At 33.6% G+C, this 21777-nt stretch overlaps 1 protein-coding gene across 1 annotated transcript in view; it reads right to left on the bottom strand.

Annotated features, from left to right (window-relative positions):
- The window catches only part of HCRTR2 (hypocretin receptor 2), a 91771-nt gene that overhangs the window by 3480 nt on the left and 66514 nt on the right, over nucleotides 1-21777 (bottom strand). Inside the window, exons 3-5 of the mRNA XM_090280485.1 lie at nucleotides 19514-19757; nucleotides 13357-13472; nucleotides 1472-1692 (exon numbers count right to left, since the gene is read on the bottom strand). Of these exons, the coding sequence (XP_090136611.1) occupies nucleotides 1472-1692; nucleotides 13357-13472; nucleotides 19514-19757 (581 nt within the window). The remainder of the gene's footprint in view (nucleotides 1-1471; nucleotides 1693-13356; nucleotides 13473-19513; nucleotides 19758-21777) is intronic.

Below are 21777 nucleotides of genomic sequence, written 5' to 3'. Positions count from 1 at the left end.
GCAGAATGCTCAAAATTTTTTAAATATTTTAAGTTAAACATAGACTTTCTCCTTAGAAGGCATTTTCCTTTCATTGGAAAGGAAGGTATTTAAGTTGAAAGAATAAGAGAAATATTATTTACAAGTAGTTATTTGGAAATAGTTAAAGGAAAGTACAAGTGCTGAGATGCAGGAAATTTAAATGAACAATCCAGAGAGGACTAAATCTAATTTTCATTGAATTTAGACTAAAAGTACAAAAAAGAAATAAAAAAGAAAAGTGCATTCAGTTTCACAGCATATTTACAAGGTTTTTAAGGGCAGAAAACACCACTGGGTGAAAAAATACAATACATTTCTATACGATTGCTGTGGACAAGAAAGACTAAGGAGGAAAATATGAAAAGATATGGACAGTAAAGTCACTCCTTTCCTTGTGAGCCAGTATGTCTCAAAGACTCAAGTGGTTGAAATCATTTACCTTTAAGACTGTGTCTGTAGTAAGTAGTATTATTAAACAAAAGTGTGTTTTTCGCTTTTTCTCCATTGCAAGAGTCATGAAGCAAGGGCCAAAGAGAATGAGAAATCTTTGCAGCTGATTCTACCACCTTTCGTCTGTGAGACTCCAGCCAAAAACTCTCTCCAGAGTCCCCAGCTGTGAGGAACATGATATTGACTCTGAAGCAGGGAAAAGTGAGGGCAGCAATCCTAGTTTTAGTTCTAAGTCTATTATAAACAGAATTAGTATCACCTTGGGACCAGTCTATGTGCAACGGTTCTGATGATTCTCAATAAAGTTGGCTGGCCACGAAGTTCAAGTATACCACTGCCCCTTCATTGGCTGAGTTGCGTTGGTTAATTGTGTTAACTTAGTGTGTCTGCAGTGTAACACATGACATACTTTCTCTGGCTGAAAAATTTTGTACTGATTTTTTATTAATATTCACCCTGAGTTTTATTCATTGATTTTAGGAAATGGGTTTTCTTCCTTCTTTCTGTTTAAACATTCAAAACAGAGTGTGTTGTGATTTCATTTTTTGTGTGCATTTGCTCACAAAGGTACTTTTAATGCTAACAAAATATTTCAATCTCTTTTTTATCATTTAGATAGAATTCTTTCACAATTCCACATGTCTTTGAAAACAAAATTTGGGAAAACCCATTCGTTCTGATCAAAAGAGAACTCCAAGCTGTAAATGAGGGTTTTTTTTTTGCATTAGAACTTCTTTCTGCAATTAGCTTGAAGAGGTCATGGGAACATCTGTTTTGTGTCTGCCACTCAACAAAGAATTTATATGAACAAGAGCATTTCCAGTCTGAGTATCTAAAAGGATGTTTGCCGTACCTGTTGGTAACAACACCACCGAGTTATCAAGCTATCTAAACAAGCTATCTAGACAAAGGGCTTAGGTTTTTCTCTGGCTTCAAAAAAAGTTCTTAAGAAGCAAGAAATGACAGATCACTTCATTTTCAAATAATAGGTGAACTTTACCTCTTTAGCACATTGAGGATGCTAATTGGTAGATAGCAAATTGCAAACACCAAAAGCACAACCATCAGCATCCGGGCTGTTTTCCGTCTGGCTCGGACCTGCTTTATTTCAGCAGCCGCAGCACTAATCCTGCACTTGGTCTGCTGTCCTGGCGCTCGAGGCTGTGAAACAGGCTGCAGGGGCTTCCATTTTCTCTGAACTACAGAAGACGTTCCAGGGATCTGAAAGAAGCAGAGACCCTTTATTGCTATCTGACTTAGGAAATTCCACTTTGGAGAAATAGTTATAAGACACCATAAGGAGAGTGTCCCAGATGCCTGTGATCTGAGAGGTTTGAAGGCATTGAGAGCCTGTTTCCCAAACACTGGCTGAATGGAGCATGTTCTTGAGTAATTCAGTCAAGTGCCAAATAGGAGTTTGAGCGGAAAAAAAATGTGGAAACATCAAAATTTTGTCAAGGTCTAAAAAGAGCTACAAATGGAAAAGATATATCTTTATAAAAAGAGAAGTTGTATATCCAGACAATGGAATATTATTCAATGCTATAAAAAAATCAGCTATTAAGCCATAAAAAAGAGGAACCTTAAATGCATATTACTAAGTACAAGAAGCCAATCTAAAAATGCTACATAGGGTATGGTTCCAACTACATTACATCCTGGAAAAGATCAAACTATGAATACAATAAAAAGGTCAGTGATGCTGAAGGGGAAGGGATGAACAGGCAGAGCACAGAGGATTTTTAGGACAGTGAAAATACTGTGTATGATACCATAATGTTAGATGCATGCCACTCTATATTATTATACAAAATATTTGGATACAACGTCTAAACCCATAGAATGTACAGCATCAAGTGTGGACCATAAAGTAAATTATAGACTTTGGGTGATTATGATATGTCAGTATAGGTTCATCAAACGTGATCACTCTTCTGGGGGGAAGCTGATGACGGGATGCTGTGCATAAGTGGAGCTGGGGCAAGTAGGAATTCTCTGCTACTTTCCACTCAACTGTGCTGTGAACCAAAACTGCTACAAACAAAACAAAATAAGAACCTTAATTAAAAAAAAGAGAGAGAGAGAAGGAAATAAAAACTGGCTTAGAACAGTAAAGGGATGACAACCATACTATCTTCTAAGGAATCCTGGTTTTCAGCTCAGATACCTAAGTTTAAAAGAAGGAAAACCTAGCAGGTAATTGCAAGGCACCTGAATGGATTTTTCATGTTTCACTACTGCCATCTACTGCCAGACGGAGAAATAGGACTTAACTACCCTTTGCTTTTTATTAGTTTTTCTGCTTCTCAAGTTTGGCTAATGCAAACCTCTGAACGAGGGAATAAAAAATAAATAAATAAATAAAATTCTCTGTTGCTTACTATGTATTGTTATGAAATTACTTGAAACTAGCTTTTTGGTCTGACACTTTCACATGCCCACAAAAACCCTGAGAATCCCTGTGGTCTTCCATTAACATTTCAAATACCTGAAATTTGTAAAGATAGTTACACAACTTGTACTTTTCCATTTCTTTCCAAAGTTATCTGATAAAATGAGGGAGTCCCTCCAAGTGTATTTTCTTAATTATAAGCTCATGGAGATTGATACGGTTTAGTGAGCAAAACAATAAAATACAGCATGTATAATTTTTTTTAAAGGAAAATGTGCCAGCAAGTACACCATATGGCCATCTTAAGTTTTATTAAAATAACTCAGCTGTTGTTTTTATGTCTGTGCTGCAAACTGGACAGATCAATGTGTCCCTGTGGTCTCTGAATGGATGTTGGATGGATTCTGTCGCTTTATACATCACAATATCCAAGTCTGTTGGATAATCTTTAATTTAACCACAGAATTTTACTTTGTTCACAAACATGAATTAATATGATGCCCCTTTTAATCATAACTATTTTCTCTTGAAAAGGAGCAAATAAAGTTAATGAAAACCTGCCTTTAAACAAAAATTAGAAAGTCATTTCTCTTCCAACTCTATCTTTCCTGTGTAGACTGATCATTTGATATAGTCCTCCTCAATCTCCTTACCATTGGTTGGCAGGAGATAGAAGCTGAGAATCTTTCCTACACTGCTAGTCACTTTTTAAATTGATATTAAAAAAAAAAAAAAAAAAAAAAAAGGAAAAGCTGCAATGGAAAGTTCCAGAAGATCTTTAGCATGAATAACCATATAAATGTCTGCTAAATGGCCTTGAACGGTCTTATAAGTGATCTCTGAGTGATCATTTAAATTTTAGCAATTGTATTATTGAGTGCTCCCCTGAAGGAGAGATTCAACAGTCTGCATCTGATGACTTCTGGAACCATCAGAAACAGTTCCCATAAAGAGACTCTGTCACAGGGAGCATGGCTCAGTCCTGTAACCAGGAAAAAAGAAAGTCATGATAACATCCTCATAGATGATGATCTAAGTAAAGATAGAAGATATTTTATCTATACTTATCTTCAGGAGACATACAAATGACCCCATTAATCAGTTGTTTATGTCTAGAGAAAGCATCTTAACAGAAATCACTGATGTTAATTGAGCACCAGGAACTATATGCATAATCTTGAGTAATCTTTATACTTTTCTAAAGGTAGATTATTATCAATTTTATTGTATAGATTGTCAAGTAGGCTATGAGAAGGATTCGATAAAATAAGGATTAAATAAATTCATAAAATATCAAGTATATATCTTTAATAATTAACAAGCCAGAATTTGCACTCAGGTCATGACAACGCGCCTGCCCATGCATCATATCTTGTGTGGAGTTTTTTGGTAAAACATTAAATCATGCAGGTGAGTCAGCTCACTTACAGCCCAGACTTGGCATCCTGGGACTTCTGGCTTTTCCTAAAACTAAAATCACCTTTGAAAGGGAAGAGATGTCAGACTGTTAATATGATTCAGGAAAATATGATGGGGCAGCTAATGGCAATTAGGAGAACTGTGTGAGGTCCCAGGTTGCCTATTTTGAAGGGGACTAGGGTGTCATTGTCCTATGTGCAATGTTTCTTGTATTTTGTATCTTCTCCAATAAAAATCTCTATTTTTCATATTACATGGATGGATACTTTCTGGACAGACCTTGTATATAGTTATTCAGTGATTACTTTAGTGAGCGCTGTTTTGGTGTAGCGATGGAACTTGAATCAGAATGAAGTGGGCTGAGAAATCAGTGGCGGCAGGTGTTGAGAAAAAAGAGGCAACAAGTGAAAATGTCAGAATTTTAGCTAGAAGGAGGAGGAACAAAGAGTTAAGTTGGTAACTGGAAAGGTATTCGAGTTTGGTTGATGCTTTTTCTTAGTACTTAGCAAATGCCTGCTCCAGGAAGGCGGGACATTCTATTTCCTTTATACCTTAACTCACTACCCATTTTATGACAATAGAGTGCAACTTACACTTAGTAGGTGCTGTCTCATATGAAATTATAACCTCCAGGAACAATGGGGCTATTTTCTTGTTTCTTACACTGAGTACCATTTGAGAATGATTGTGTTAGAAAACCTAGTGACATTTTGCAAAGACTTTTTGACATTTTTTTACCTCTTTTAATTTAGATGCACATGCTAACTTCTATTATAAAGATCATAAGTCCTTTCTTTGTCCCACCATTTGTTGATAAAATTATAATGTTCCTCATTGAACTGTGTTAGCATCCTTGTAAAAAATCCATTGACCATAAATATAAGGGTTTATTTGCAGACTTTGAACCCTATTTATTGACCTATATCACCATTGATATGAAAATATCACACTATCTTGATTACTTTAGCTTTAGAATAAGATTGAGAACTAAGACGTGAGCCCTCCAAATTTGTCCTTCTTTTGAAGCTTATTAAAATGTCTCTTACATTTTAATGTTAATTTTAGTATCAGCTTACCTTTTTGCAAAAGAAAAGACAGCTGGGATTTTGGTAGGTATTGTGTTTAGATCAATTTGGGGAATTTATCAATATTAATAATATTAAGTCTTCTAATCCATGAACATGGACTATTATTTAGTCTTCCTCTAACTTTTAATAATATTTTCTTGTTTTAAGGGTATAAGATGTGTATTTTTTTATTAAATTTATTTCTAAGAATTCTATATTTTTGTTACTTTTTAAATCAAATTGTTTTGTTCATTTCATTCTTTGGTTGTTCTTTGCTAGGGTTAGAAATAAAATTAATTTCTGTCTATTGATCTTTTATCCTAGAAACTTGCTAAGCTTGTTTATTAGTTCTAATATATTTTTTGCACGTGGGCTTTTCTAATTTTCTATATACAAGATCATATAATCTACAAAAGGTGATAGTTTGCTTTTTACCTTACAATATTAATACCTTTTATATTTAATATTATTAATATTATTTCTAGACTAGTTGACCTGGATAAAATCTAGTTCCATTAAATATTGAAGTGTTAAGAATAGACATCTTTGTCTTGTTCCCGATCTTAGAGAAATCATTCATGTCTTTCACCATTAAGTGTCACGTTAGCTGTGAGGTTTTTGTAAATGATCTCTGTTAAATTGAGGAAGTCCTGTTTCTTTCTAGTTGCTTAGTGCCTTTATCTTTAAAAAAATATTTGCTTTATTTCTTAGAGAGAGAGAGGTAGAAACAGAGGGAGAGAAACATTGATGGTCGAGAGGAACATCGATAGGTTGCGTCGTGCAATCCACAAATCAAGTCCTGGCCCGCACCCCAGGCAAGCGTTTTGACCAGGAGTTGAACTGGCGATCACCAGCCAGAGCAGTGCTTTTATCTTAAAGAGTGTTATGTTTTGACAGATGTTTTTGCTGCAACTATTGAGTTGATCATGTGGTTTTTGTCTTTTATTCTGTTAATATGTTGTATTATATTGACTGATATTCATGTGTTAAGCCCATATTACATTGCTGAACTAAATTACACTTGGTCATCATGTGTAACCATTTTTTATATATTGAATTTGGTTTGCCAGTAGTTTGGAGTATTTTTGCACCTCTATTCGTAAGTATAGTACTAGTTTTCTTGTGCTGCCTTTGTCTGGTTTTAATATCTGCAATTCTGACTTAATAGAATGAGCTGAAGAGTGTTTCCCCCTCTTCTATGTTTTGAAAGAATTAGTTAAGGTTTGAAGCTAACTCTTCTCTAAACATTTGGTAGAATTTAATGGTGAAGCTAGCTGGGTTTTTCTCTGTGGGAAATTCCTTTATTATTAATTCAATCTTTTCACTTATAATAGGTCTAGTCAGTTATTTCTAATTCTCCTTTACTCAGTTTCTGTAGTTTGTGTCTTTTTATGATTTTGTCCATTTCTTCTACATGATCTAATTTGTTGGCATGCAATTTTTGTATTTTCCTGATGGGAAAATACATTTCTTTATTCTCTCACTCTTTTTATTTCTGTCATGTCTGTGATGCTCTCCTCTTTCATTTCTCATCTCACTGATCTGAATCCTCTCTTGTTTCTTAGCTATTTAGGTAAATGTTTGTCACTATCTCTGATTTGTTAAAAGAGCTAACTTTCAGTTTCATTTAATTTTTATTGTTTTCTTATTCTTTATTTCCACTATAATCTTTATTATTTCCTTCCAACTATTTGTTTTAGTTTTTAATATTTTTTTATATTTCTAATTTCTGAGGGTACAATGTTATATTATTGATTTGAGATCTTTATTTTTAATACAGCTATTTACAACTATGAATTTTCCTCCAAGCATTTCCTTTGCTGCATGATATAAATTTTGGTTACTGTGTCTTCATTTTCATTAATTTCAAAACGTTCTTTAATTTATGTGGTTTCTTTTTTTACCTGTTGGTTGTTTAAAAGTGTAATCTTTAATTTCCATATACTTGTGAATTTACTAATTTTATTTCTATGGTTTATTTTTCAGCATAATTTCACTGTAGTAGAATAATGTAATTTTTATGATTTCAATCATTTTAAGTATTTTTAAGCTTGCTTTATGGCCTGTCATATGCTCTGGCCTGGAGAAGATTCCATGTGCTCTTGGGATGAATGTGAATTCTTCTATTTTTTTAAACAATCACTTTTATAGATACTTTTAGATCTATTTGGTTGATAGTTATGTTGAAGTTTTCCATTTCTTGCCAATATTTTGACTAGTGTTTCTACCTATTACTAAACAAGAGTATTGAAATTTTCAACCATTATGGTTTAATTGTCAATCTCTCCCTCCAATTCTGTTAGTGATTGCTTCATGCATTGTGGGTTTCAGTTGTTAAATGACAATGAGTATACACTTTTTATATTTTCCTGATGGATTGACTTATCATTATGAAATGTCCCTCTTTATAGAAAACTATACCACTTTACCAGTTTTAAATAACTAAGACAAATATTATTCTTCAATTACAGTTGAAATATAGTATTTTAGTTTCAGGCATATAGCATTGTGATTAGAGGTTTACATACCTTGCTAAGTGATCACTGTGATGAGTTTAGTACCCATCAGAGACCATGCATAGTTATTAAAATGTCATTAACTATATCTCCTATGCTGTATATTATATCCTTGTTGCTATTTTTATATCTGGCAATTTTTACTTGATCTCTTTCACCATTTTCACTCATCCTCCAAACCTTCCTCACATCTGGAAACCATTAATTTGTTGTGTCTATGAATTTGTTTCTGTTTTAATTGTTTTTTAGATTCTACATCACATTGGTATTAGTAACATTTTGTTGATTATGTCTCCTGAAGCAAAGTCATCAACAGCAACAATAAACAAATGAGACTACATCAAACTAAAAAGCTTTTGTATCAACAAAGAAACCACCAACAAAACAAAATAGCAATGTACTGAATGGAAGAAGATATTTGCAAATGATATATCTGATAAGGGATTAATACCTAAAGTATAAAGAACTCATACAGCTAAACATAAAAAAAATTGATTTAAAAATGGGCAGAAGAATGCAGAATAAACATTTCTGCAAATAGGACATACAGACAGACAACTGACAGACACATGAAAAGATGCTCAACATCATTAATCATCAGGGAAATGCAAATAAGAACCACAACAAAATTCCACCTCCCACATGTCTGAACAGCTATCACCAATTAATCAACAGACAACAAGTGTTGGGGAGGATGTGGGGAAAAGGGAACCCTTGTGCATTGTTTGTGAGGTTTTAAATTGGTGCAGTCACCATAGAAAACAGTATGGAGGTTCATCTAAAAATTAAAAATAGAACTACTGTATGACTGAATGGATAAAGAAGATTTGGTACATATACACAGTAGAGCAATAGCAGCCATAAAAAATAATGAAATCTTGTCATTAGCAGTGACATGGGTGGACTTAGAGGGTATTATGCTAAGTGAAATAAGGCAGAAAAAGAAAAACAAATACCACAGATTAATGCTAACTTAGTTTCCATAATATACAAAAACCTTCCTCTAATATAGTTTTTTTCTTTCCTTTGAATTACATCTTTTTACATTGTAAGCTGAATCTTCAGAGTTTTAAAAGGATTGCTTCATGCTGTTATCTTTTAAGTCAGATTGGGGGAGAACATAATTACAAACAAAATTACATTATACTTTCTTCTATATTTATGTAAATAGTTACATTTACTGATTCTCTTTATTTCTATGTGTGGACTTGAGTTACTGCCTTTTGATTCTGCCACTGCAATTACAATTTTCTGTCTGTTTCTTCATACTAGATTGACTTGTTATCACCTTGTATTAATTAAGTTCTTTTAGAAGAGTATTGAACGATCAAGAAAAGTTGCAAAGATTGATAAAAGTTGAGAAGGGAAGGACTTTCAAAATTTAAAAAGAACTTGTAGTGTTGAAATTTAGTTTCATACTTAAATATCTGTTATAATTCATCTCCATTTCCACACATAGTACCAGACACATAGGTGCTTAATAAATATTTGTGGAATAATTAATATGAGTCCACATGTTTAAGATTAAAGTGTTGAAATATATGAGGGCTTGAACTGGAAAGAAGGCTGAGAGATGCACACAGGGCCAAGTATACTAAGATTAAGCAGGTCTTAAAAAAGAGGAATTTTAGAGAAGAGTCTGTAGAATTTCAAGACTGGGTTCTCTGAGTCACACTGTGAAAGACACAATTGAAGTCACCGATTATAGCAAATCACTGGATAATTCTTTTAATGAAGCTTAAAACTCTTGAGAAAGCCAGAGAATGATACACACTTTGTTCACTAATAATCCTACACTTATTAACTCAAAAGTGCATAACAGGTTCCATGCATCTCCGTAATATGAGCAAATAGGACAGGCCTCCCTTTGATGGCTCATTTGATTTAGCCTATGGCACTCCATGCCTTGAAACTGTTTACAGACATTTACAGTTGGAAATTGAGAGCTGCTCAAGCACAATTCTATATAATCACTCATTTGGGGTTAATTTTCTTTATTGTGGGTGCTAAAGTGAACTCAGCTGCACTTGCCATTTTCTATTCCAATACATTTTTAAATGTTTCTAGTTTTGCAGCCCAGGCATTTTACTGAAAATCTTTTCAATCATGTCGCTTGTACCAACCAGGACAATCCGTCAGAAGAATGTGGATTATTTCTATACTTGTAATACAATTTTGAACTTTTTTTACAGTTTGAGAAATGGAGAACTATAAGGTTAAATAACAGAGAAGTACATTGGTTGGGGTTTGGTAGTTACATAATTAAACATTTTTAAATACTTTCTTTATGCTAATTTTTAGGGTTGTAATTATGAACAATACAGATTCAGTACTCCGGAAGAGTTTTAAAGTTATGCCAATCTGTAAATAAATGAATAAAACAGAAATACCTACTTATGTAATTTACACTAACCAGTAAAAATACATACCTAGGAAATGCTCTTAACATTGAACATCTAAATCCAAATCTCCATCTAAATCTAAAGTGTTTTTATTCTTACATGCTTATTAAATGCTTTTTATATTCCAAGAATATTTTCAAATTTTAATTTTCCTCTGAATTTTTTTTCTGAGCACCTGGGCAATGAATTCCCCTTGTGTTCCTATATCTAAACTTTTTAAAGCCCTTTCTCTTATCTTTTTACTCACTTTTTTTCTTATGAAGTATTTATCAAGCAACTGATATGGGTGAAGCATGTACTAAATACAAGATGAAGGTCAGAGTGTACTGTGTTCAACTTAGTAGAGTAAGGGAGGTAGACAAATAAAAAAAAAACTTATTATAATGTTATTTACAAATGCTACAGACAAGATCTATTTAAGAAAGTAGTTACATATATCAATTCAACCAATGTTTGTTGTTTTAGATTATGCAAGTAGAATTAGTTGAAAGGCTGCATAACAGCATATGCTATTCAAGTATTTTATTTAATAAACGTTTTCTGTGTACCAGACACTTGAATTTCTCTATCTACTAAATGTAACAACACTGTGATGTAGATGCTATGTAATCTTTCTTTAAAGATGATAAAAGAGAGGCAGAAAAATTGAAGTAATTAACAAAATTCATGTATCAATCAAGTTGTAGAGTCAGGATGTAAACTCATACAGTCCTTAAGTCTCTGTTTATGACTTTTCTGTACCTTATCATTTCCACTCCCCAGCTTCTAAGAAGACCCCCATTGCCCTTTGACTTGTAGTGTCTTTCTGTAAGTAAAAGATGCTTCCCTTCTTCATGATCAAGCTTAACCACGCAGCTTGTTTTGACAAATGAAAACTGAGGAGACGAGGCCAGTTCAAAGAAGAAATTTTAAGAGACATTACATGTTTCCTCCAGCTTTCTTGCCCTGTCCCTAGTCCCACAGTGGCATGTGCCAGGAAGTGCTGCCCCTTTAAACTGAGTTTGGAATGAGAGGACTAGTGGGGTGTACTCCCATCCCTTCCTCACCACGGGCATGGAACGTGAGTGGGACAAACTGCAGTTACAGCCCACACACTCTGGGTTTCTTTATGAGCTAAATGACTAAGCAAAAACTGACTAGTATGATAATAGCTATCAAGAAGTGGGGTACAATAGTAACAAACAGCCTAAAATATGTGGTATTGGTTTCATGGACAGGTGGAGAGTTGACGAGGAAACTATTGTTAGGGTCTGGAAAATCACCGCCTGTATTTTACAGTGGTACACATTTGTTATTTTCGTTAAAAAATTGGGGAACAGAATGTTAATAAGTGCTGTTACTGGTTGCATTTATGAATTTATAAAAGGACTTCTTTGAAAAAATAGAGGAAAAGAAAAAATTTGGAATTATGAGAGATATAGGGTTGAAAAATGCAACTATTGCTCATATCCAACCACTAATAGGTGACCCGGAAAATTGCTTTGAATTACAAGGGTTAAAGAAGACCCAAGTTGAGACTCATCCTCAGACAATGACAAATAAAAGGTTTGTGAAGTTATTTTAATGAATTAAAGTGGCTCAATAAATCATTTCAGTTGAGTAAAATCATCGTCGGCAGCCGTCCGTCTCAAGAGACGATGGTGTAGCTTCTTAAGAGTCTATCTGCACCTCCGAGAATGGTTGTGCAGTCCGACTCGGGAGTGACACGGTATCTGTCTCCTCCCGTGTTGAATCGACATCTTGCGATGACGCTGAAGCTACAGAGCCTGGGCAGGGTAATATGGAGGGTCTGCTGTTGCCCATGCAGGAGATCCCCCCTCTCTTCACAGCTGAAGGGTCCAAGGGAAAGACGGAGTCAATACAGCTTGGCTTCAGGTGCGCCGCAGGAGTTGCCGGTGTTGACTACAACGTCAAACCGCCTTAGGGACTCCGGCTCCGGATTTTCTGTCGGGGTTTACTCCCTTAGCCTTTCCCCTGAAGAGGTATGCCGCAAGGCAGCGGAGGTTTTTTGGAGTCAGAGTTTTCCTTCTCTGATGTGCCCTGACTGGAAGATCGAACCAGCGACACTTAGCTCGCAGGCCGACGCTCAATCCACTGAGCCATACCAGCCAGGGGGAGTTGAGTAAAATACATCAGAGCTAACAGACTAAGCAAAGTTTGAAGTACTGGCAATAAATTTATAAGCCAGGTAAGCTCAAAGAACTGACGATAAATTTAGAGACAGATATACATCTGTAAGTAATGTGTCATTTTAATATACAATTTACAAACATAAGACGCTGAACTGTATCCGTTTTCTATACATTTACAAACCACTACATGTGTTTGCAGGTGATATCCTACGAATCAAGGTTCAGCTTAAATGCTACCTGCTTTGAATTCTATGCCTGTTCCACTAAGCCTTCCTCTGATTCCCAGTGCTTATATTTATTAAGGTAATTTTCACTCTGCATCTTACTGCCTTGCTCCTGCAGACTATGAATTCATCTATGATATCAACTTTTAGCTTTTAATCAGATATGCATGAAAATGAAATACAATAAGTAGTTCATGAATGAATGATTGAGTGCATTAATGTATTTAACTGGAAAAAGTAACATTATTTAACAAATTTTAGTACTCCCAAATTAGCACTATAAACAGTTTCTAAAACACTAAATTTTGCTTGATTATTCTACTGTTCTAAAATATAAAATATTTGAAGTTGGATATTTAACCCATATCATACAAATATATTACATAAATCTTACAAAAAATATAATGTTCTTTGCTTATAGTCTCAGAAAACTTTAATGGAATTTTATTTGCATTTCTCATAAATTTAAAATTTATAGTATTAATCCTAGACAAAAATCAAGTCAATTAATCACAGAGGTTTAACATTTAAAATAATTTAGGTAGTTTACGAAATATATTCCCCAAACATCACCCTAAAATATGCCTGGATATATTGCCGTGGTTACAACCTCATTATTTTGGAAACATAAACAATCCTTTGGTAAGCACACTATGTTGGTTCAGTCCACTCTTAACTTTTGTTTTTAAGCATATCCTGAAGAAAACACAAGAAAATTATTTGAAATACATACCTGTCGGCACCAGAGTTTACGAAATATTTGCAGATAGGCCAACACCATAAGACACAGGGGTGCCATGTATGTCACCAGAAAGAAGCAGATATGATACAACTTGGGGTAAATTTCACCTGGAATAGAAGTCAAAATAATAAAATCTTACAATTCATAGATATTTTCAAAAGGCACTTTGTCAATGTTTTGCTTTCAGAGTATAGATTTACCTTCTATATGATTTCACAGGCACACACTTACAAAAAAAGGGAATAATAATTTACAATATTAATTAATTATGTTTACTCAGTATATATGTACTCATCATGAAGTCTTCATTTTATTTATTGTACTCAGAGAGAAATAACAATTAGCTCTTTCTTAATCTGTGCTGCCAGAGTCTATCCAATCAAGTATTCATTTACCACAAAGCCCTTTTTTGTTTTGATTTCATGTGGCTAATTTATAAAATTAACTTGGATTGTCCTATACTTGCATTTACAAGAAGAGACATGACTCAATCAAAATCTAATTACTGATGCTTTTGCAAAATAGCAAGAGAATGTAAACTCAGTTGATTCCTACTCATTAGAATATAACTTTCCTGAGAAACAGGAGACTATTCCCAGATGTACCTTCAAATGTGGGGAAAAATCAGAAAAATAAGTACAGCAAACATTTGATGATGTTTTTGTTGACTTACTAGGTCATATACAAAATTAATCTGTAAGTTTGTTGTATGTGTATATGTTTGTACACATGTACTTTTAATAAAAATGAGATATTTAGGGGTTTCTAAAGTGAGTTTTTCAAACCAATATGGGTATTTTCTCTTTTATTTTCATCTCACTTATTAGTCATAAGATCTCCAGAATTATAGCTATGTCTTACTTATTATTAATTATATAAACACAAGTGCTAGCTATCACAAATCCCTATTATTAAAGTCAGTCAATCAATTAATGACATTGTGACTTAATATTAAATTTTTATTGTTTTTCTAAAATATACCCATCACTGACTTTTTAAATGCTTTAAAGAATATTTTCCTTACAATAATATTTGAATATATTACAGTGATCCAGCCACTTCTACTTGAATGTTAAACAAAAACCAAAATGTATCATACATGAATTCCATAGATATTAAATGCAAAAATTAAATATAATTCTAACTGAAAGCTAACAAAACAAAGTTTTTATTCACTTCTAAAAATTACACAAGTTATTTTGACTTTAATATTGGCAATGGAGTTGGTTCCATACTATCACTGAGGGACAATTCTATCACCTCCATGCATCTTATTAGTGTTAGTGCTTCTGAAAGGACTATGGAAGCATGAAGATTCAGTTATGCCATCAATTTAGACAAGGACAATTTATTGTCAGTATCAACTAATAATAACTGTGATAATCAGCATGCTAACGGTAACTTTTATTGAACATTCATTTAATTCTTACTGAATTTATTTTAAACATATATTTGAGTTGAGTATCCTCCCCTTGATTTCAGAACTTTATCTTCTAGAGTCAACTGAGTTTAATTTAATATTCTCCTTATTCTTCCTTCTAAAACTCTCTTCTCTGATAATGTTTTTCCCCATCATAATCTTCAGAGGTGTGTGTGCTGCTAGGGGGTCTAAGAGCCCAAAGTGTCATTTTTAGCTTTTCTGTGGCCCAAGTGGCTCACACCTAGCTCATCAGTTTCTTACTCCCTTTCAAGTTTATCCCATCAAACAGGCCAGTTACATAAAAAGTGATAGAATACAAGCAGCATTACTGGAGGAATAACAAACAGCCCTTGCCTTTGAAGTGCTACAGCCTGAGCAGCATTTGGTGAGCCAATTTCAAAGGCACCGGGGAGTGACTTCAGCACTTTCCAGGCACCTAAGTGGCTTTGAACTTTTGTTTGTTTTGAAGAAGGTATCACATGAGATTCCCGCATAAAAATATAGTTTTGAAGCTTTATACCTGTGAAGCCTCGATATCTGCAGCAGACTAATTTGGAGAAAGGTAGATTTTGATAGGTATTTTGCTTTGTTTTGTTTTCTTTTAACTGCAGCTATGGATACCATCACTGTGATAACAGTTTGAAGTTTTAAATAGATGGGACAGAACACTCATTCAGAGGTCAGTATATTTATCTAAATAGTTGGAGAATATGTAATTGGCAGCTAAACATATATTATGATAATAAATACCCACACAGAAAAGTTGACCAAGCAAAATTATACTTTCAGCCTAGGATAGATTGTTTTAATAAAGAGATTATTATAGATAACTGGGGTAACATCATAGTCTTAACTTCCTCAGAAATACCATTGAAATTTTAAATTGTATGTGTTGAAACTATCTTTGCTGTCTCTTTGCACTTGATAAGCAATGTCTTAAATACACTTAAAACATTTATATATAACCTAAAATGCAGCTACATAAAATTTGTTCTACTTAAGGATAATCTAAATTAGAAAACAGCATTTCACAGATTGACAACCATTAATAATTGGTGTTTCTACACAACTGATGAACAGGCATATCTAGATAAATTATTGCATATATATCAAACCAACAAATAAGGAGCAGATGTGGCTATTTATGTTAGCTTTGAAATCAGACATTAAAGGATAATATCATATATTAGACCAAACTTAATTTCTCTCAGATGAGTTAAGGTCCATTTTTGAGGCAGCATGTTAATCTAATTATCTAAAAACTTCAAATATTTTCTCCTTCATGGTACACCTCTCAGGGATTTAATGGACAAGTAAAAATAATTTCCCAAATATTTAATTTGTACTGCCTTATCAAAGTTTATGGATTCATTCAAGTTTACCTGAATCTTCAATATATTTTATTGTCTTTTCCCCATTAAATATTTTAATAAATGTCCCTATTAACATACTTATGTATACATATTCAAAATGTACTGAGAGACCAGATTCCATAATGAATTTGGCTGTAAAGAAGAAACCCATTTTTTTTTCAGACAACTAAGGAACAATTTGGCAATAAAACCCAAAAAGGAAAGAGATTTTGAATTACCAGTGTCCAGAACAATGTTTGACAAATAATACATGCCCATTAAACACTGGATAATTGTATAATGAGACCATTATATCATTGATTGAGTGCAAAAAAAAAGCTGCATTCCTCCCAGTAGGATCCAGCCTGTGAAACTATGCATTTATAAACCAAGCAATCAAGAAAGTATGCACATAATTCTGGAAGAATTTTAAAATTTTAGAAGTGTGAATTGATGTGACTGAAGAAAACAATAAACATATACAAAGACATTTTAAAGTCATTAAAATACTAATACATTTTATTTGTTTTTGAGTGTTAAGTGTGCCTGCCCAAAGTTCTGGTTTGTGGTGATTTTTTTTTTTCCTGAACAAGCTATAGGCATAAAATATTGCCTATAGCATTGTTCTGGAAATATTTTCAGTATGACAGAATTCTCAGTTATTTTGCATAATGAGTGAGATAGCATTTTCCAGACTTTCCCAAAGGTGATGTGATAGATGGAAATCAACGGACCACATTGTTTACTGACTTTTCACACTATAATATTGGTTGTAATATGATTATGATATCACTGTCTGCTTTTATAATCTCATTATTCATATAACTTAAAATAAAGAGAAGACACACAGTTCACAACAAATTTTTAAAAGTTGTGCTAAATGGTGTTCAGACTTTAAAGATGTTTAAACTTTAAGAGTGCTGACAGTGTAAAATATAATTTCTGTGATATTTTAAGATTGTAAGTATTGTTTTTAAAATGTTATGAAATGTTCCAAATTATAACATTTTGATTTCAACATCGATTTATCAATAGCCTAAATTAACAAAACTCATGTTATGTAGAAATTATTATAAACTAAATTTTTGAGTGAGTAAAATAAAGAACTGCATTGAATTTTTTTATATTCTTCTTAAAAACATTGGAGTAACAATTTTATCCAATATTTGAAAGCTAATTTCATAGATTTTATTTTTTATTTTGAGGATGATCAAATACAATTTGGTAATCCTTGATTTTAGCTTTTCTAATAATTTTAAGTAATTATGGACTAATATAAAATGACTTTTAAATAGTTTTCCTAAGTGACTTTTGATGGCTGAGTTGAGATTTTTAGGTATTCAATAATAATTGCTTTTGGTGGGGGAAATGTCCCTGATAGAGGGAGAAAATAAAAATAGTCAAGGTTGAAATGAGTTTTATAGTTTTATATATTTATTGCTCAAAGGTAATTAGAAAGTGAAGTGGCTATTTATTTAACCATAACAACTGCCAAGATTCCCTAGCTTTGTAAACATTTTGTTAATCGGAATTAATGTTACTTAATTATTCAGGGCAACAAAAGGAAGAAAAAGTTTATAAAAGTGGCCTACAAATCTATAAATGAAACTACTAAAATACTTTAGTGAAAATATTACACATATTGAGTAGTAGGTGGGTGTTTTATCTAATTACCACCTCCATAAACTTAAAGAAAACCAATTTTTGAGTTGAAAGCTAAGATTTAAATATACTTGTTTGCTTCACAATATTGAGCAAACAATTTGTGGCTCAGTTTCATCAAGAACTAACTCATTAATTCTGACCAAGAGCTCTTTAGGCTATTTCCAAATATAATTAATTGTAAAGCAATTGCATTAGAGACATACCACAATTGGTCTCCAACCCACCTTCTCCCCAAATACAATTCATTAGTGTACATAACCCACATTCCTGAAACTGCCAGTTGGGACCCTCTTTTTTTCTTCTTCCAGTGATGGTGCCCACTGTATGGGGTTTTTTGTTTGTTTTGTTTTGTTTTGTTTTTTTGCTTCCTGGGACACCCTTTTTCCTCTTCCTTGTCTGATGATTACCTGCTCATCTTTAATGCTTTGCTGAAATGTTAACTCTTTTGTAAACTTTTCTCTAAATGTTAGAAAAGAAGAGTAAAGCTCAACAACAAAAAGGATAATACTTGGGGTAATAGAAAAAGTAAATTGTGAAATTTTAGTTATTATAGGACTTCAATAATGTACAAAATGATCCTAGTGTCTTTTATATTTTATCTTCCTGTAGTGAAAGTATATGCTTTTCAGTTTCTGAATTTTTCTCTTTTTAGTGTTCCAGTAAAAATATCAGGGCAAGAATTGACATAAGTTAAAAGTGCAAATACTTGAAGATATCATTCATAAGCAATTTTGGGGTGCACTCCTAATTTTTGGAGATATCTACCTAATAAGCATACATGTACAGCTTCCCAATAAACAGATGCTTTCCTGATGTTTAAATTCTATAATTATGAGCATCGTTACATAGTTATTCAGAAAAGGCCAGATTTTTTCTTTAAATGTCATGCAATAATTTTGTAACTAGTGCATGCTATGCTGAAATGCAGGATTATTTTATTTTCTCTCATTCATTGCTGGGTTCAGATTTGTGCCATCACCAGGCATTGACAGAAGTATTTCCACTGTCACAGAAAATCCTCAAAGACTATCTCTGAGAGTTTTGGATCAAAGGAGCATAAGACTTCCAAGCTTTTGCTTGTTTAAATTTAACTACCATACATAAAAGATGGGGGAAAGAAAGGGTTCATTATTCATATCATCCTTAAAGTATATAATAGTTATGCCAGTGATAACTTTTACTGATTTAATATGTTATAAACAGAGAAAGCAAATGTAGATAATTTGACTCAGAGAACAGCATTGGTCCACATACTCAACTCCAGTCATGTTTCTAGGCAGGACATGGTTTTCAAATGAAAAATCAAGCCCATTAAGGAACTTGACACTTGAGGCAATATAATGTTCTGCCATCTCATAAAGTGCGAGTCATTCCAGAATGCACACTTGGGTTCATATACACGAGTCCTTTTTGTTTTAGACTATTTAAGAAAAACTAATAGAATGATATCTGATTTATGGAATAAACTCCTTCTTTCATTTCTTATCTGAAAACTAGGTAATATTACACAGCATTTCTAAAGAACCATGACAGGCGGAGTTATTCTGTGACACTACTTTGGATTTCTGATTGGTTCAACTTTGCTTTTACAAAACTATACTAACAAATACCAATAAAATCTACAAGGCCCGCACTACAATGGCTATGCAAATACAGTAGTCAGTTTGCCACTGTAATAGAAATGTCAGCTCATGAGTCATAATCTACTTACCTCCCCAGCGCTCATCGCACACAGTGAAGAGGGTGGTTTTATTAGCTATGGAGGGAAATGTGGCACTGCACTCCATGACAATGGCCTGAGGAATCATTATAATGCAAGAGACAATCCAGATGATGACAATGCTGTTCCGGGCCCGCTTGGCTGTGCTCTTAAACATCAAAGGGTGACAGATGGCATACCATCGATCCAAGGCAATGCAGCTCAGTGTGAGGACAGACACAGACACTGATACGGTCTAGAGGAAAAAGGATACAGTGAAAGATAAGCCCCATTATTTAATGGGTCACTCTTAATATTGTTACCTTATTAGAAAGGTAGTCACCACAAATAGCTACATTTAAACTTGCCAAAAAACATTCTGTGCACTGCTTTCCAATTAGAAAAAGCCCTGTCAAAATAATATTTAAAATGTATTAAGAAAAAAAAAAAACCTGCCTTTTCTTTTAAACATGAAAAAGGGACTATGAAAATATTATAAACGTTTTTTATGCCAAATGTTTTAATTTATAATCTGGTTGTCTTTGAATGATTACTATTCTTGAAACTTTTCCATTAAGAGAAGAAATCATATCCTCAACTGAAAAAAAATGAAATACATATGTTTAGTCTGCCTGAAAAACTCTCACTTACAGAGAATATGACATGTCTTCCTTTTAAGATATCATATGGGAATTGACTGCAATTGCATTTAATGGGCATTTTTGAATTATGACTCTCTTACTTTATATTTTCAAATAATAAAGATTATCTGTACATCAGTTCATTTTCAACGTGTTGCAACCAAAGAAAGGCATTACTTATGGTAAAAGACAATCCTGTATATGGATCTTCTTACCATAGTTTGCTCATTGTTTCTAAGATTCAAATAAATTTCCCTAGTCAAGATTTCTGTAATCAGTAACACCACAAATGACATTTTAACTTAGAAATTTAAGAAAATATCAAAGAAATGTGTTTAGCATACCTACCCGCATATGGTCAGTTTACACAATTTAATTTATTCTCTTACACTGGAGGAACCGCTGATTCTGATATTATTCTCAAAATTTCATCTTTAAAACAAAGCCTCATTCTCTTTTCTGTTATTTTTATTACAATTTTTTGTTTATTTTTCACTATACTTATAGTAAAATTATTTTTCTTAATTGTTTTATTTATTATCTATCTTCTTTACTGGAAAAATCTCTAGAGCAAAAGAATTGCTAGAGTATTTTTTTTTTTTTCCTCTACCACTGTGTCCTCAGTATTGGGCACAGGATTTTATGTTCTTAATAACTATTAGTTTGCATTAATAAATAGTTTTACACCTCAATCAAAGGTAATACAGTAGATGTTGTCAAGTCATTGATCTCTTTTTTTCTTTTTGAACTGTACTAATTCCACAATATGTAGAAGATCAGGTTTCTCTGTTCTTACATCGGGACCTTCCTTGTTGATGCATTGACTGTAAGAGCATGTGAGTGAAAGGGACCTAAGAGCCAGCACAACGCAGGAAGAAAGGATCTGGGCTAAGCATCAGGATGACCTATCTACACGTATTCTCACTAGTCCTCTCCTGCCAGCTAGCTGTGCAATGTTGGGTCATTTACATTACTTTAGGCCGAACATTACATCGTTTATTCAACCAATGGACCAAGGTGTTATTTGTGCTTTTAAGGTGCTCTGCACCCGGAACGCACTGTAAAACATCATTGAAGCTATGGACTCAGATGAAAACTTCTTGCTAAAGGCATACTAGTGTGAGTACACAATTGCATCGTGTCTCCAAAATATTCAAAAGGCCATAAAGGAGATGAAGAGTGAGACTTTGAGTGCCAGCTGGAAAAAATTGTGGCCAGAAGTGGTCCATGATTAGGGATTCTCTCCTGATGAAATTCATCACTCTGCAGTGGATAAGGCCATGAAGCTGGCAAAAATACTGGGAGGAGAGGACTTCAGTGACATGACTACTGAAGATGTAAATACCCTGATTGATGTGCACTCTCAACCATTGATGGACGAAGACCTGGAGGAGCTGACTAAGTCAGCAAGTGAAGAAGAAGATGAGGAACAAAGTGAACAATGGGCTGAAGAAGAGGAGGAAGTTGGCCTAACACTTGATCATATTGCAACCATGGTCAGAATGGCCAAAGAACTTCAACGAGTGGCTGAAGAATGGGACCCCCATATGGTTCGTTCATTGCAGTTAGCAAATTCAATTGACAGTGCCATGTCAGTTTACAAAAACATTCTCAATCAGAAGAAGAAGCAGTGCC

This window comes from Furipterus horrens, unplaced genomic scaffold (assembly GCF_987537825.1).
Source record: "Furipterus horrens unplaced genomic scaffold, mFurHor1.1.pri manual_scaffold_6, whole genome shotgun sequence".
Taxonomy (NCBI): Eukaryota; Metazoa; Chordata; class Mammalia; order Chiroptera; family Furipteridae; genus Furipterus; species Furipterus horrens.
Note: the sequence above shows the minus strand (reverse complement) of the source record. Positions and strands in the feature narration are given on the sequence as shown.